The 17,889-nt window shown below is 46.3% G+C and overlaps 1 protein-coding gene across 5 annotated transcripts; it reads left to right on the plus strand.

Annotated features, from left to right (window-relative positions):
- Positions 1-58: 58 nt before the first annotated feature.
- On the plus strand, positions 59-13,291 carry TMEM138 (transmembrane protein 138). Of its 5 annotated transcripts, XM_039470771.2 has the most exons (6): positions 59-143; positions 259-449; positions 2,503-2,770; positions 6,095-6,266; positions 7,601-7,676; positions 7,943-8,906. In XM_039470771.2, exons 3-6 carry the CDS (start codon positions 2,643-2,645, stop codon positions 8,053-8,055), a joined length of 489 nt encoding a protein of 162 aa, XP_039326705.1. In that variant the 5' UTR covers positions 59-143; positions 259-449; positions 2,503-2,642; the 3' UTR covers positions 8,056-8,906. The 5 variants fall into 5 exon arrangements, with proteins under 5 accessions (XP_039326705.1, XP_074257663.1, XP_003920247.1 ...); XM_074401562.1 differs by lacking the exons at positions 259-449; positions 7,943-8,906 and adding an exon at positions 8,915-13,291; XM_003920198.3 differs by lacking the exon at positions 259-449.
- The last annotated feature ends 4,598 nt before the right edge of the window (positions 13,292-17,889 follow it).

A 17,889-nucleotide genomic window follows, 5' to 3' on the forward strand; every position in this document is an offset into this window, starting at 1 on the left:
GAAGCTCCAACATGGCGGCCGGGCTGGCCACAGAGCGGAGGGAGGAAGACCGGGCCAGCGTCCGCCATCTACTTCCGGAATTTAAAGCCGGCTTCCGGAAGCCGGGAGGGTGTCCCCATGACAACCGACGTTGGGGTTTGGAGGTGAGAATGCACGACGAAGAGTGGGTTAAGTGACCAGAAGTCAGAATTTTTGGTGCTGTTGTTTTGGGCTTGGGTTTTTATGCTTTGTTGTTGTTGTTGTTGTTTGCCGAGGAAGCCCGGTTTTTAAGTGGATTGGGAGGCGTGAGGAATACTGCTCTGGGTACAAAGGGAAGGCGGCAGGTAGCGGTAGACGAATTAAAGAGCTTCATGAGCTTGCGAATCCCCACTGCCCTAAACTGGAGAGGATCGTCGTACGTAGAGAGAGCCTTGGGTGTTTCTGCATAACGGATCCCCCAAACAGCCCCAGTGAGTAGTGGTTAAGAGCACGGGTTTGGCGTCACACTCAGTTATGAAGCCCGGTTCTGCTGACTTCAGACCCGGAGGAATGCCTTGAATTTTGACTCCTGTGTCCTTTCCTGTAGAATGGTAATAATTCTCACCTTGCAGTTGTAGAGAAGATTGAAGGAAATGATCTTGGTTGACAAGATTATCGTGGTGTGGGTACCTATTATTTAATGCGGCCGGGCGCGGTGGCTCACACCTGTAATCCCAGCACTTTGGGAGGCCGAGGTGGGCGGATCATGAGGTCAGGAGATCGAGACCGTCCTGGCTAACACGGTGAAACCCCATCTCTACTAAAAATACAAAAAATTAGCCGGCCGTGGTGGCACGTGTCTATAGTCCCAGCTACTCGGGACGCTGAGGCAGGAGAATCACATGAACCTGGGAGGCGGAGGTTGCAGTGAGCCGAGATCGTGCCACTTTACCCCAGCCTGGGCAACAGAGCGAGACTCCATATCAAAAATACATATATATATACACATATATATACGTATATATATAATATTTATATATATATACGTATATATATGCGTATATATAATATTTATATATATATACGTATATATATAAAAAATATATACATATATACATATATAATATTTATATATACGTATATATATGCGTATATATATTTACATATATACGTATATATGTATATAAATATATATATACGATATATACGTATATATATATATATATATATTTTTTTTTTTTTTTAATGAATGTGGAAACTAGTTACATACATCTAGTAGGTGGAACTTCACCACCTGAGGTGGAGGAGGTGCCTTAACCTTCCAGAGCCTCTGTGTAAAATGGGGATTATATGCATTATAATGGCTTCTTAAGATGGTTGTAGGATTAAGTATAAGGTTAGAAATATGAAAAGAGCTTATAAATTGCGAAACATTTTACAGATGCTAATTTAATCACTAACAGTCCAAAGCATTTTGAAATTTCTTTATAGATTTGGCACAGCAGCAGGGTCATAGGACACCCCCCAGAGCAACCTGTGGGTCTTGGAATAGATGAAAAGAAAGACAGCTGTCACTGTGTTGCTACCTTAAACGTAAGCTTTCCAGGAGGGCCCTATTTCCTCTCTGCTTTTTCTGCTTACAGCACTTCACACTTTGGTGCCAGCATTTTTCCTGCCTATATATCAGTATATCAGTTAAGAAAGAGACAGTTTAGTCCAGTAGTTAAGAACACAAACTCTGGACCCAGGCTGCCTGGATCTGAATACCAGCTCTGCCACTTACTAATGATGCGATCTTGGACAAATTATTTTACCTCTCTTGGCCTCAATTTTCTTATCTGTAAAATGGGGAAGGTAATAATATATTATATCATCTACCTCATGTGCTTGTAGAACACTCCCTGGCACATTGTAACCAATGTATAAGGATTTGCTGCCATTTTTACTACCACTGCTACTGCATGACCAGGCAGTCTTTCTTCTCAGTAATACAACTGGATTCCTTTGGTTAGAGACAGCTCTGCATTTAGAAGGTTCCAGGCATGAAGAAAGGTTGCTGAAGGTCCTAGAAGAAATGACTTCTTGGGGTTTTTATGGTTGCTGGTTTTGTTCACTAAAGTATCCCATGCAACTGGAATGGTGCCTGGCACACAGTAGGTCCTTAGTGTTTGTGGTATTAGTACATTTCTTTTTCTCTTTTCTTTTCTTTTGTTTTTGAGATGAAGTCTCACTCTGTTGTCCAAGCTGGAGTGCAGTGGCACGATCTTGGCTCACTGCAACCTCCATCTCCTGGGTTCAGGTGATTCTCCTGCCTCGGCCTCCCGAGTAGCTGGGACTACAGGCATAAGCCACCATGCCCAGCTAATATTTGAATTTTTGGTAGAGACGGGGTTTCCCTATGTTGGCCAGGCTGGTCTCAAACTCCTGACCTCAGGTGATCCGCCTGCCTTGGCCTCCCAAAGTGCTGGGATTACAGGCGTGAGCCACTGTGCCCAGCCCAGTCTTAATACATTTCTAACCTTGCTTTTCTTATTGCCCCAACAGGTCCTTGCCGTAAAGCAAGGGAAACAGCTCTGATTCAAAGGAACTAGAAGCCTCTCCCTCAGTGGTGGGGAGATAACCAGGAGCTGTTTTCTGGCGAACTGTGGGATGTGCCCTTGGGGGCCCAAGAAAACAGAAAGAAGATGCTCCAGACCAGTAACTACAGCCTGGTGCTCTCTCTGCAGTTCCTGCTGCTGTCCTATGACCTCTTTGTCAATTCCTTCTCAGAGCTGCTCCGAAAGGCTCCTGTCGTCCAGCTCGTACTCTTCATGTGAGTGCAGCAAGGCATTCTGGAAAGCTGAACCCAAGCAATTCAAAGGCCCTGACAGTCGTGATTTAGTGTCTTAAAGTTATTAATAGGCTGGGTGTGGTGGCTCATGCTCTTAATCGGAGAACTTTGGGAGGCCAAGGCAGGAGGATCTTTTGAGGCCAGAAGTTTGAGGACCTGATTGGGCAACATAGCAAGACCCTGTCTCTACCTAATACAATTTTTTTTTAATTAGCTCAGCATGGTGCCACACACCTGTAATCTCAGTGATTGAGGATGCTGAGGTGGAAGGATTGCTTAAGCTCAGGAGTTCAAGGCTACAGAGAGCCATGATCATGCCATGGTACTCCAGCCGGGTGACAGAGAAAGACCCTATCTCAAAAAAAAAACAAAAAACAAAAAACAGAAACCAGTTGTTACTAGAACTATATCAGGGAAGATAAAACTTAACATTGTCCTGGGTTTTCCCATGGTATATAGGTAGGGTCACAGGTCCTGTTTACATATACTTTTTTTTTTTTTTTTTGAGACAGGGTATGCTCTGTTGCCTAGGCTGGAGTGCAGTGGCGTGATCATGAGTCACTGCAACCTCAGCTTCCCGGTCTCAGGTGATTCTCCCACTTCAGCCTCTCTAGTAGCTGGGGCCATAAGCTTGCACCACCATGCCTAGCTAATTTTTTGTAGTGGTTTCGCCTTGTTGCCCAGGCTGGTCTTGAACTCCTGGGCTCAAGTGATCTGCCCACCTCAGCCTCTCAGAGTGCCAGGATTACAGGTGTGAGCCATTACACCCAACCTTTATATACTTCTAATGAGGGTTGGGGATAAGGAGACCAGTTTACATAGGAAATTAGAGTCAGACTGCTGAGCCTGTCATTTTCTCCATTTGTGAGCAGAAATATTGTCTGCCACGAAAGAGGATTACAAAATGGCAGGACAAGCCGGGCGCGGTGGCTCGCGTCTGTAATCCTAGCACTTTGGGAGGCTGAGGTGGGCAGATCACCTGAGGTCAGGAGTTCAAGACCAGCCCGGCCAACATGGTGAAACTCCATCTTTAAAAAAGAAATTTAAAAAATGATATTAAAAGAAAAAAAAACGGCAGGACAACCATATTAATACTATGTATGTAAATCCCGTAGGATGGAAACTATTAGCATTAATTCTCCACAATTTATAGACTCCAGGAGGCAATCTCTAAGCTGAAAACCATAGTCTTGGACTTGATCTTTCTTCATTCTACAAATATTCATGGGCCTAAACCCATGACAAGTAAATCTGACGAGTTCCTGCTCTTGGGTTTCCATCCTAATGGAGAAAGACAATGAATACACAGAGAGAAATAAGATCATTTCAGATAGTGATGTCATACAGTCGATATGGAGTCATTGGGGTAAGGAGAGGAGGGTTACTTTTGGTAGTAGGGTTAAAGGAATGTCTTTCAGAACGGGACATTTGAACTGCAACTTGAATGGCACAAAGGTACTAGCCATGCAAAGATCAGGGAAGTACATTCTTTTTTTTTTTTTTTTTTTTTTGAGACGGAGTTTCGCTCTTGTTACCCAGGCTGGAGTGCAATGGCGCGATCTCGGCTCACCGCAACCTCTGCCTCCTGGGCTCAGGCAATTCTCTTGCCTCAGCCTCCTAAGTAGCTGGGATTACAGGCACACACCACCACGCCCAGCTAGTTTTTTGTATTTTTAGTAGAGACGGGGTTTCACTATGTTGACCAGGATGGTATCGATCTCTCTACCTCGTGAAGGGAAGTACATTCTTATCTTGCTAGATGAGATTGTCTGACAGGACCAGGTTATGTGACAGACAGGGCTGGCATTTTTTAGACAGAGAAGAAACCAGCTTTGCTTTTTTTTTTTTTGAGACAGAGTCTTGCTCTGTTGCCCAGGGCTGGAGTGCGGTGGCACGATCTCAGCTCACTGCAACCTCTGCCTCCCAGGTTCAAGTGATTCTCCTGCGTCAGCCTCCCGGGTAGCTGGGATTACGAGCACCTGCCACCATGCCCAGCTAATTTTCGTATTTTTAGTAGAGACGGGTTTCACCATATTGGCCAGGCTGATCTTGAACTCCTGACCTTGTGATCCGCCTGCCTTAGCCTCCCAAAGTGCTGGGAGTACAGCCGTGAGCCAGTGCGCCCAGCAGAAACCAGCTTTTCAAAAGTGCGTAGTCGGTTTATTATTAATATGTTAAGTGTGTCAGATAGCCTGGGCAGCATGGTAAGACCTCGTTTCTACTAAAAAAGAAAAAAATTTTTTTTTGAGACAGAGTCTAGCTCTGTTGCCAGACTGGAGTGTAGTGGCACAATCTCAGCTCACTACAACCTCCGCCCCCCTGGGTTCAAGCAATTCTCCTGCCTCAGCCTGCCTAGTAGCTGGGAATACAGGTATGCACTACCATGCCTGGCTAATTTTTGTATTTTTAGTAGAGACTAGGTTTTGCCATATTGGCCAGGCAGGTCTTGAACTCCAGACCTCAAGTGATCCGCCCACCTTGGCTTCCCAAAGTGCTGGGATTACAGGCATGAGCTGAATTTTTTTTTTTAATTAGCTGAGTATAGTGGCACACACCTGTGGTCCTAGCTACTCAGGAGGGTGAGGAGGGAGGATTACTTGAGCCCAGGAAGTTGAGGCTGCAGTGAACAATGATCATGCCACTGTACTCCAGCCTGGACAACAGAATGAGACCCTCTCTCAAAAAAAAAAAAAAAAAAAAAAAAAAAAAAGGCTAGAGAATCTTCTACAGGAATAGGTATGGAAGAAATTTTTTTTTTTTTTTTTTTGAGACGGAGTTTCACTCTTGTTACCCAGGCTGGAGTGCAATGGCGCGATCTTGGCTCACCGCAACCTCCGCCTCCTGGGCTCAGGCAATTCTCCTGCCTCAGCCTCCTAAGTAGCTGGGATTACAGGCACGCGCCACCACGCCCAGCTAGTTTTTTGTATTTTTAGTAGAGACGGGGTTTCACCTTGTTGACCAGCATGGTCTCGATCTCTCGACCTCGTGATCCACCCGCCTCGGCCTCCCAAAGTGCTGGGATTACAGGCGTGAGCCACCGCGCCCGGCCTGGAAGAAATTTTTAAAAATAAAAAGAGTGTCAGAGCAGGAAATCCTTGTCTGTGGACTGCAACCCAACTGACGGAGCCAGTGGGTAATTTCAGGTAATTTTAGCTTCATGTCATTTGTTATCTGTGCAAGGGTTTAAGATATCAGATGCCTATCTCACAGGAAAGGACAGGCCTTGTGGTGTCCCTCAGAACACAGGGCCTGCTCTTGGGTCCTCACGCAGGCCTCCATTGGTTGTACTTTTTCTTATGTCTGCAGCATCCAGGATATTGCAATCCTCTTCAACATCATCATCATTTTCCTCATGTTCTTCAACACCTTCGTCTTCCAGGCTGGCCTGGTCAACCTCCTGTTCCATAAGTTCAAAGGGACTATCATCCTGACAGCTGTGTACTTTGCCCTCAGCATCTCCCTTCATGTCTGGGTCATGGTAAGAGTGGAAGTCTGAATTCTTTTTTTAATTTGAATTTTAAATAGAGATGGGGTCTTACTATGTTACTCAGGCTGATCTTCTGAGCTCAAGCAATTCTCCTGTTTCTGCCTGCCAAAGTGCTGGATTGACAGGGCTGAGCCACTGTGCCAGGACTGAACTCTGAATTCTTGAATCCCTAAAGGGGTAGGTTTATCTTTTCTCTGGGAACCCAGCTTCATTCTTTGACATCTGACACAATCCTTCATAGGAAACAGGTGAAATGAAAGTGGTCTGGGCTGGAGCTCTCGGCATGTGAGTTTCATAAGGTACTCTTGACCAACCTTATGTGTTGAAAAACAGCCTTGTCTAAGAGTCACGGGACTCTTCCAGAACGTTCAGTTCACCTTTGCCCTAAACAGGCCTACCAGGGCTAAAACATGTAGTTGAATGTGTTTCATCATGAGCTATATGGGCAGGTGGATGTTGACACAGGTTCTTCTTAGGCGTCAGTGCCCCGTGGCTAATTCTGCAGGCAGTGGATGTTTCTGGGAAGTAGCCAAGCAGGATTGCTGCTCGCCCTTGAGTGCTCCCTGCCCTCTGCCGAGTTCTCATCACTTTAACTAGGAGAACCAACCTCCAAGATGCCTCCTTTCCTTCTAACATAGGCCTCAGATCAGATCCAGTGTCCATGGTTTCAGATTTCTTCTGCTTCACAGATTTTTCCAGCTCTTTGGGTATCTCATATGTTTCTCACGTACTCATTTCAGTTGAACCCATTAAAACCTCAGGGTTCTCTAGTCACTTCATTATGAAAGCCACCTTCACACCCAAACCCCCTGATAGGTTGCGCTTGTGATTCTGCAGAGAGAAGTAGAGCTCCCTGGAAACAAGCAGAGCAACACCAACGTCTGTGGGTGCTTCCTCAAGAGGATTCTGTGCTCGGAGCCAAAATAGGTCCTGGCTTTATACTATAAAGCTGTTAATCTCATTAAACCCTGAGTCCACCAAAGGCTTTATCTGACAGGAGCTGAGCCAGCGATTTTCCAGGCAAGACAGTGACCAGCTGAACTCCTGAGATAATGAATATATCGTTTCTCCTTGGCAAAGGTTACGGAATGAAAGAGGATAAATAACTTAGTTCATACTTCCTCCCTCAAAGTTAGAAGGATATTCCCTTTGCAGCAAAACAGGGAGCTTGAGGCTCCTTCGAGAAACACTTGTTGGGGTTGTAGAAAGGAGGGAGAGGTTAGCACGATTTTAAACCAACTAGCATCTCTGCAGCTAACCAAGTTGGAGATATTGGGGCCTCATGTGGCCATTAACCTTTCTGTGTCTCCTCATATCACCTTCAGAACTTACGCTGGAAAAACTCCAACAGCTTCATATGGACAGATGGACTTCAAACGCTGTTTGTATTCCAGAGACTAGGTAAGGACCAGAGCAGAGTCAGGCCTCTCTTGGGTCCCACGTGTGTCTCTTTCAGTGAGGGCCTTGATTCTGGCTTCCCAGCCCTGTCCCAGTTGGCCTGCAGTGGTTGCAACAGCCACACCAGAAACAGGAGGGATTTCTGCCTCTGCCCTTGCTGGGAGACCATGGGAAGTCAGGAGTCAGGGCTGCTCAGCCTCAGGTTCTGTCTTACCCGGAAGTGATACTCAGCAGCACCCCTGAGGCTTCTCTTCTGCTTCCTCCCGCAGCAGCAGTGTTGTACTGCTACTTCTATAAACGGACAGCCGTGAGACTAGGTGACCCTCGCTTCTACCAGGACTCTTTGTGGCTGCGCAAGGAGTTCATGCAAGTTCGAAGGTGACCTCTTGTCACACTGATGGATGCTTTTCCTTCCTGATAGAAGCCACATTTGCTGCCCTGCAGGGAGAGTTTGCCCTATGCATGGGTCAGCAGCTGGACTTTCCAGGGAGGGTTCAGACCAGTTGTGTTCACCATTCAGAAAGGAAGATCCTCCCTCTTGCAAATTAGAGTGTTCCCCATCAGTCTCCAGTACAACATCCCTTCCTTGCCTCCTCCCTCTGTCCTACCCTCTTTCCTTCCCTTCCTCTCGGTACCATTCATTCTCCCTGACCCTTCTTTTTTGCCGAGGGTTCTGTGGCTCTTACCCTTGCGAAGCTCTTCATTTAGCCTGGGACAGAAGGACCTCCCAGCCCCCACTTTCCTTGCACTACACACAAGTGACCAAAGGATGCGAAGAGTGGTAGTTTCGTGCTCCTGACCGATCCCACTGCAGACATTTAGATTTTTATACCCAAGGCACTTTTTAAAAACATTTTATAAAGAGAATAAATTGAATTCTTGTTCCGTAAATGGTGGAGGCTCTCTGTCTCATGGTTAAGAGGCATGCCAAGGTCTAACTTAGTATCTACTTGACCCAGAGGGAAGATTGAGCTACAGATGAACTACAGATCTTCACTGAGTTCCATTATGAGTACAAAGTATTTCAGCAGAAATTCAAGATGGAATCTGATGCCACATCCCCTACTCTTGGAGTTTCAGATTTCTGTGCTCTGTTCAGACTCTCCTTATCAGAAGCCTTAACTGCCCTCAGAAGAATAAAAATATTCCTTAGCCAGTTTTGGCAAAAGAAATTCTTAAAATTCCTATGTTTATAGTATCAATCAGTTTTCTATCTCTTTTTCTTTTCTTTTTTTTGACAGATTTTCATTCTTGTTGCCCAGATTGGATTGCAGTGGCACAATCTTGGCTCACCACAACCTCTGCCTCCCGGGTTCAAGTGATTCTCCCGCTTTAGCCTCTTGAGTAGCTGGATTACAGGCGTGTGCCACCATGCCTGGCTAATTTTGTATTTTTAGTAGAGACGGGCTTTCTGTGTGTTGGTCAGGCTGGTCTCGAACTCCCGACCTCAGGTGATCCGCCTGCCTCGACCTCCCAAAGTGCTGGGATTATAGGCATGAGCCACCATGCCCAGCTTCTATTTCTGTTTCTATTTTGTAACTGACTACCACCAAAGTTCAGGGGCACACAGCAATAAATAGCTGTCTGGCTTTCTATCTTGGGGTTCAGCTGACCTAGGCTGAGTGGGTGATTTCAGAGGGCTCGCTCGTGTATATGGTCAGCTGCAGGTCTGCTAGGTAGCTGTGATGGCCTTGGGATCCATTGGTGGCTGACGAGCCTGCAGTGACCTCAGCTGGAGTGACAGGTTACTCAGCTCTGGTTCACAGGATTTGCCTCCTGCAGACTAGCCTGGATGTGCTCACACAACCGTGGCAGAGAAGGAAACAGCAAGCCCCGTATGCAACTGTATTTCAAGCCTGTGCTTGTATTGTGTCTCTTAGACTTCTGAGCCCAGAAGCAAAGTGGGAACCACAAGTTCCTTTTTTTGTGTTTTTGGTTTTTTTTTTTTTGAGATGAAGTCTTGCTGTGTTGCCCAGACTGGAGTACAGTGGCATGATCTCGGCTCACTGTAACCTCTGCCTCCTGGGTTCAAGTGATTCTCCTGCCTCAGTCTCCGAAGTAGCTGGTACTGTAGGTGCCTGCCACCATACCCGGCTAATTTTTTTTTTTTTTTTTTTGTATTTTTAGTAGAGGGGTTTCACCTTGTTAGCCAGGCTGGTCTCAAACTCCTGATGTCAAGTGATCCGCCTGCCTCAGCCTCCCAAAGTGCTGGGATCATAGGCGTGAGCCACCGCACCCGGCCCACCAACCACAAGTTCTTAGACTCTGCTATAGAAACTGACATGAGGCTAAAAGAGTTTGCCCAGACAAGTCTTCACTGGAGCTTAGGCTTGGGCATAAGGGACACAACACAAGTGAAAGAGAGTTCCCTCACTGACTCCGAAGAAAGCCTGCAGGGATTTTTTTCTTAGGCAAAGCACTGGAATTGACCTTGAGTTGGGCAGGTAGGCTGGGCTGGGCAAAGCGCATGAGGGGTAGGGTGTGCAGGTCAGCATCTGGTTGTGAAGGTCATCTTGAATAATGGACTGCCAGGTGGTCTGGCCAATGGCAGAAAGTCTGTATTCTTCCCTGAGGAGGGACACTCCACACATAATGTTGGTTTGATATTTTGAATCTCTTAAGGCCGGTTCCTGGAATTCTATTTTATTTATTTATTTTTTTGAAACAGAATCTTGCTCTTTGTTGCCCAGGCTGGAGTGCAGTGGCGCGATCTCGGCTCACTGCAACCTCTGCCTTTCAGGTTCAAGTGATTCTCCTGTCTCAGCCTCACGAATAGCTGGGACTACAGGTGCGCACCACCACACCCAGCTAATTTTTCTACTTTTAGTAGAGACTGGGTTTCACCATGTTGGCCAAGATGGTCTTCGTCTCCTGACCTCGTGATCCGCCCACCTTGGCCTCCCAGAGTGCTGGGATTACAGGAGTGAGCTGTTGTGCCTGGCACCCAGAATTTTTTAAGTAAAAGTCCTGGTTGAACATTGTGAGAGCACAAGAAGCATACAGAATGGCCATTTCCTTTGCTTGACCAAAGCCTTGGCCTTAGTGGGTACATCAGCAAGGTAGAGGTGTGGGTTTTGTGGTCAGTGGGGATGCTATAGTGAAAGGATGCTGTAGTGGGGGTAAGCTAAAGCCAAGCCTTGTCTCTATCTCAAAAGTACTACAAAGTTTCAATGCCACAGGCCTGGATACAGGAAGAATAAGAATGGGGGCCATTAATTCACCCAGTCTCACACCAGAAAGCTGCTCCGTGACACTTGTTCTTTCAGAGATGCTTTGGCAGGATCTGCAAGCTTTTTTTTTGAGAAGGGCCAGGTAGTAAATATTTGAGGTTTTGAGGGTACAAACACTCAACCATGACACTGAAGCATGAAAGCAACCATAGGCAGCAGGACACATAGGGAAAGGAAAAGCGTGGGTGATTTCAACTGTGCTCCCTTGTGTGTGTGGTCAGCTGCAGGTCAGCTAGCCAGCTGTGATGGCCTTGGGATCCATTGGTGGTTGGCTAGCCTGCAATGACCTCAGCTGGGGGTCATCTCAGGACCCCCAAACGTATGCCAAAGGGAGAGTTAAGCCTGGAGACTGAGTCACAAAACATTGCCCCCCTTTCCCAAATGGCTATAAGCAATTTCTTTTTTCTTTTTTCTTTTTTTTTTTTTTTTTTTTGAGACGGAGTCTCACTCTGTCTCCCAGGTTGGAGTCAGTGGTGCAATCTGGGCTCACTGTGACCTCCACCTCGAGGGTTCAAGTGATTCTCCTGCCTCAGCCTCCCAAATAGCTGGTACTAGAAGTACACACCACTACACCCGCCCTGTCAACAGGCTGGAGTGCAGTGGCACGATCTTGGCTCACTGCAATCTCTGCCTCCTGGGTTCAAACGATTCTCCTGCCTCAGTCTCCCAAGTAGCTGGGATTATAGGCATGTGCCACCACGTCCAGCTAATTTTTGTATTTTTAGTAGAGATGGGGTTTCACCATGTTGGCCAGGATGGTCTCGATCTCCAGACCTCATGATCTGCCCATCTTGGCCTTCCACAGTGCTGGGATTACAGGCATGAGCCACCACGCCCGGCCTCAAATGAATTTCTGTTACTTCACAGCCTTGTGTCAAAGCATTATGCATTAGCCAGACCCCAGACCCCCAGGGAAAGGAAAAAGGCCTCAGGCATCCTTAGATGACTGCCTTCACAAAGTGTACAGGCTTTGAACCCTTTCAAGATGTGTATCCTCCTATAAAACAAGGACATGCCAATTGTTACTTTAGATCTGCAATCTAAGTCTAGCTCCTAAAATAAATGTTAGATTTCACACTGATGATGCTTGTGTTGATGACAAAAGAAGCTAAACTCTAAAATATTTGAAGAGACTTCTTATTCTGAGCCAATGTGAGGATCATGACCCATGACATAGCCCCAGGAGGTCCTGAGAACATGTGCCCAAGGTGGTTGGGTTACAGCTTGATTTTATACATTTTATGGGGACAGAAGTTACAATCAGAGACATAAATCAATACATGCAAGGTGTACAGTGATTCCGCCCAGAAAGTCAGGACATCTCACAAGGGGCACCTTGCCAGTCGTAGGTAGATTTAAAGATTTCTGATTGGCAACTGGTTGAAAGGGTTAAATTCTGCCTAAAGAGTTGAAGTCCACAGAAATGTTTGTAGTTAAGATAATGAGGGGGTGTAGAAGGCAAGTTTCTTGGTTTTTTGTTTTGTTTTGTTTTGTTTTGTTTTGTTTTTTGAGATAGAGTCTTACTTTGTCTCCCAGGCTGGAATGCAGTGGCATGATCTTGACTCAGTGCAACCTCTGCCTCCAAGGTTCAAGTGATTCTCCTGCCTTAGCCTCCCAAGTAGCTGGGACTACGCTACAGGTACATACCACCACACTTGGCTAATTTTTGTATTTTTAGTAGAGATGGGGTTTCACCATGTTGGCCAGGCTGGTCTCGAATTCCTGACCTTAGGTGATCCGTCCACCTCAGCCTCCCAAAGTGCTGAGATTACAAGCATGAGCCACCTTACCCAGCCAGAAAACATTCTTTTTTTTTTTTTTTTTTTTTTTTGAGATGGAGTTTCGTTCTTGTTACCCAGGCTGGAGTGCAATGGCGCAATCTTGGCTCACCACAACCTCCGCCTCCTGGGTTCAGGCAATTCTCCTGCCTCAGCCTCCTGAGTAGCTGGGATTACAGGCACATGCCACCATGCCCAGCTAATTTTTTTTTGTATTTTTAGTAGAGACGGGGTTTCACCATGTTGACCAGGATGGTCTCAATCTCTTGACCTCATGATCCACCCGCCTCGGCCTCCCAAAGTGCTGGGATTACAAGCGTGAGCCACCGTGCCCGGCCCAGAAAACATTCTTTTGAAAAAAAACCAAAAACCTGTTCTTTAACAAAAGGTGACCAGACCAGGCAAGATTGCACCACTGCACTCCAGCCTGGGTAACAGAGTGAGACTCTTGTCTCTAAAAAAAAAAAAAGATTGTTTAGAAGTCGGCTGGGCACAGTGGCTCAAGCCTGTAATCCCAGCACTTTGGGAGGCCGAGGCGGGTGGATCACGAGGTCAAGAGATTGAGACCATCCTGGTCAACATGGTGAAACCCCGTCTCTACTAAAAAATACAAAAAATTAGCTGGGCATGGTGTCGTGTGCCTGTAATCCCAGCTACTCAGGAGGCTGAGGCCGGAGAATTGCCTGAACCCAGGAGGCAGAGGTTGCGGTGAGCCGAGATCGCGCCATTGCGCTCCAGCCTGGGTAACAAGAGCGAAACTCCATCTCAAAAAATAAAAAGAAGTCTTGCATAAATCAAGGTAAAAGGAACTAGGAAATAAAAGAAATGTAAAGAAAGTTATAAAAACAAGGAAGCTTTTTATTTTATTTTGTTTTTTGGTAAGAAAGCTTAAAGAGAAATAATTTCATATGAGAAAGTATCGTGTATGGTAAATTTAGTCCTAGAGTAAAATGACTGGTTATTTAGGAAGGAAGCATGTTCAGGACAAACCAGGAAGTCCAAGCATTTCATAAACAGTCTGTGTAAGTTACAATAACAGGATTTATTTATTTTTTTAAAGACAAAAACGGCCAGGCATGGTGGCCCATGCCTGTAAATCCAGCACTTTGGGAGGCCAAGGCAGGTGGATCATGAGGTCAGGAGTTCAAGACCAGCCTGGCCAAGATGGTAAAACTGCATCTCTATTAAAAATACAAAAATCAGCTGGGCGTGGTGGTGGGTACCTGTAATCTCAGCTACTCAGGAGGCTGAGGCAGTAGAATAACTTGAACCTAGGAGACAGAGGTTGCAGTGAGCCGAGATCATGCCACTGTGCTCCAGCCTGGATGACAGAGCAAGACTCCATCTCAAAAAATAAAATGAAATAAAAATAAAGCCAAAAACTTTTGCCAGGCACAGTGGCTCACACTTGTAATTCCCGCACTTTGGGAGGCCAAGGTGGGCAGATTACCTGAGGTCAGGAGTTCAAGACCAGCCTGGCCAACATGGTGAAACCTCATCTCTACTGAAAACACAAAAATTAGACAGGCAGGTGGAAGGTGACTGTAATCCCAGCTGCTAGGGTGGCTGAGGCAGGAGAATCTCTTGAAGCCAGCAGGCAGAGGTTGCAGTGAACCAAGATTTTGCCACTGCACTTCAGCCTGGGTGACGGAGCAAGAGTCTGCTTCAGAAAAAAAAAAAAATCTTTTATATGATCAAGTTGTCACATTATTATTAAGTTTTGGTTTGCCTGGAAAAAAAACAGATTAAAAAATTTTTAATTATTATATCCATGTATCTGTCCATATGCACTTTTAAAATACTTGCAACATTGAGTTACAGGGCTTTGGCTCCTGGGTCTAAGAAAGACACCAAGTCCTGCTAAATATTAAACACTGACAGCAATCGAAGCCCCATCTTCAGGCGTTGTAGAAGATGCTTATCAAAGTAAACTGCATTCTTGAAGCACAGGGCTGGAAATTAAAGCTATTCAACTCCTCAAGGCCCAGGGACTATCAAGGAAGAGGCAGGCAGATGAGATTGTAAAGACTGATCTTAAGAGATAAAATAAGTTCAGTTTCTCTATAAAATCATTAATGTCAAAGGCACATGGATGCAAGACCAGCAATTGGGCCCCTGTGTCAGATTAGCAAGGTTTTCTTTCTTTCTTTTTTTTTTTTTTTTGAGACGGAGTTTCGCTCTTGTTACCCAGGCTGGAGCGCAATGCGCGATCTCGGCTCACCGCAACCTCTGCCTCCTGGGTTCAGGCAATTCTCCTGCCTCAGCCTCCTGAGTAGCTGGGATTACAGGCACGCGCCACCATGCCCAGCTAATTTTTTGTATTTTTAGTAGAGACGGGGTTTCACCATGTTGACCAGGGTGGTCTTGATCTGTCGACCTCGTGATCCGCCCGCCTCGGCCTCCCAAAGTGCTGGGATTACAGGTTTGAGCCACCGCGCCCGGCCCAGCTGTGAGTATTCTTAACTTATGACAATATAGTTACTTGCATATGTGCAATAAGAATCTCTTTTTATTGGTAACAGGAAACAATTGGAGAAACTGGTTATATTACCAAGGCTTTTCTTTAAGGAATCAAACTTGACTTTATGGAGCCAATGGGAAAACCTGCCCCATACCTTTGTCCACACAGCTCCTGCACAAGGTTCCTGACCTGAGGCAAGTAAAGAATGTCACTTTCTGGCCGGGCATGGTGACTCACGCCTGTAATCCAAGCGCTTTGGAGGCCAAGGCAGACGGATCACCTGAGGTCGGGAGTTCAAGACCAGCCTGACCAACATGGTGAAACCCTGTCTTTATTAATAAAAAAAAAAAAGAATGTCACTTTCTGACAGGCCCAGGAACTCCAAGTTTACCTTGGAGAACCTCAAGAGGAGAGGAGCAGGCAACTCATAGGTATTTGATGGCACAATTCATGGCTGCACTTAGCTTTTAAAAAGTTTTATCTGAGATTCTTTCTATGGAACTAAGTTCCATCAAAGTCACTTTAAAAGCCTATGTAAAAAATAATTAGGCCAGGTGCAGTGGCTCATGCCTGTAATCCCAGCAATTTGGGAGGCCAAGGTGGGTGGATCACCTGAGGTCAGGAGTTCAAGACCAGCCTGGCCAACATGGTGAAACCCTGTCTCTATTAAAAACACAAAAATTAGCCGGGCACAGTGGTGGGCGCCTGTAATCCCAGCTACTAGGAGGCTGAGGCAAGAGAATCACTTAAGCCCAGGAGGCAGAGGTTGTGGTGAGCTAAGGTCATGTCACTGCACTACGGCCTGGATGACAAAGCAAGACTCTGTCTCAAAAAAGAAAAAATTACGGCCGGGCGCGGTTGGCCAAGCCTGTAATCCCAGCACTTTGGGAGGCCGAGGCGGGTGGATCACAAGGTCGAGAGATCGAGACCATCCTGGTCAACATGGTGAAACCCCGTCTCTACTAAAAATACAAAAAACTAGCTGGGCGTGGTGGCGCGTGCCTGTAATCCCAGCTACTCAGGAGGCTGAGGCAGGAGAATTGCCTGAGCCCAGGAGGCAGAGGTTGCGGTGAGCCGAGATCGTGCCATGGCACTCCAGCCTGGGTAACGAGCGAAACTCCGTTTCAAAAAAAAAAAAAAAGAAAAGAAAAAGAAAAAATTACTCGGCCAGGCATGGTGACTCATGCCTGTAATCCCAGCACTTTGAGAGGCCGAGGTGGGTGGATCAACTGAGGTCAAGAGTTCAAAACCAGCCTAGCCAACATGGTGAAATCCCATCTCTACTAAAAATACAAAATGTAGCAAGGCATGGTGGTACATGCCCACCCAGCTACTCGGGAGGCTGAGGTGGGAGAATTGCTTGAACCTGGGAGGCAGAGGTTGCAGTGAGCTGAGATTGTGCCACTGTGCTTCAGCCTGGGGTGACAGAGTGAGACTCCATCTCAAAAAAAAACAAATGCAATAAATTGTCTCATATCTACCTATGACCTAGAAGCCCCCTCCTGTGCTTAGAGTTGTCCCACCTTTCTGGACCAAACCAATGTACATCTTACACATACTGACTGACATCTCATGTCTCCCTAAAATGTATAAAACCAGCCTGTGTGCTGACCACTTTGAGTACATGTCAGGACTCCTGAGGCTGTGTTACTGGTGCGAGTCCTCGACCCTGACAAAATCAACATTCTAAATGAACTGAGACCTGTCTCAAATTTTCTGGGTTCACACTAATTTGGTGAGCCAAGATTTGTTTTCCTTTCACACTGGTCAGTTGTGCCTGAATTCCAAAGGGAGGAGAGTATAATGAGCATGTCCAAACACCCCTTCCAATCATGACCTGAACTAGTTTTTCAGATTTAGTTTGGAATCCCCTTGGCCGAGAGGAGGGTTCAATCAGTCTGTTGGGGTGAGGAAGGAGACCTAAGCATCTACGACAGGCGTCCCCAATGTTTTTACACAGGGGGCCAGTTCACTGTCCCTCAGACCATTGGAGGGCCGCCACATACTGTGCTCCTCTCACTGACCACCAATGAAAGAGGTGCCCCTTCCTGAAGTGTGGCGGGGGGCCGGATAAATGGCCTCAGGGGGCCGCTTGTGGCCCGCGGGCCATAGTTTGGGGACGCCCGATCTAAGACCACCTCCCCCTTGACTTCCACTTTTCATTTCAATAGGAGAAGTAAAGGCTGGCGGACTGGTGCCACCTTAATCGCCCTCCTGTAGATCGCAGGCATGGTATGGAGGAATCTCTCCGGAAGGCATTGTTTTTACTTAAACAGGATCAAACCCCACCCCACACCTACTCCATGGACCAAGACCCTTTTACATGTAATTTCTAAAGCTGTAAACCCAAGACCCTTGCACATGTAATGTCTAGAGTTATAAGCCTTTATAAGGGCAGGGACTTTCTTTGTTAGATGAGCTTGGCTGTTAGGCAGCTATGTCGCTTTGCTCCCAGCTGAATAAATCACCTCTTTCTTCCCAGTTCCATGTTCAAGAGGTCGGTTTCGTGGCCTTTTTCCTGCTTCAGGGGGACTTAGAATCTTACTTTTGGTCTACACCAGGGAGGGCATGGAAGCTGCCTGGCTCTTTCCTATACACTGTCCTATGCATCTCTTCCATCTGGCTGTTGTAGACTTCTTTCCTTTTATAGTAAACCAGCAATCTACCAAATAAACGGTTTTCTGAAGTTCTGTGAGCCATCCTAACAAATTATTATATCCAAGGAGAGGGTTGTGGGAATCTCTGAT

The sequence above is a fragment of the Saimiri boliviensis genome, chromosome 6 (assembly GCF_048565385.1).
Source record: "Saimiri boliviensis isolate mSaiBol1 chromosome 6, mSaiBol1.pri, whole genome shotgun sequence".
NCBI lineage: Eukaryota > Metazoa > Chordata > Mammalia > Primates > Cebidae > Saimiri > Saimiri boliviensis.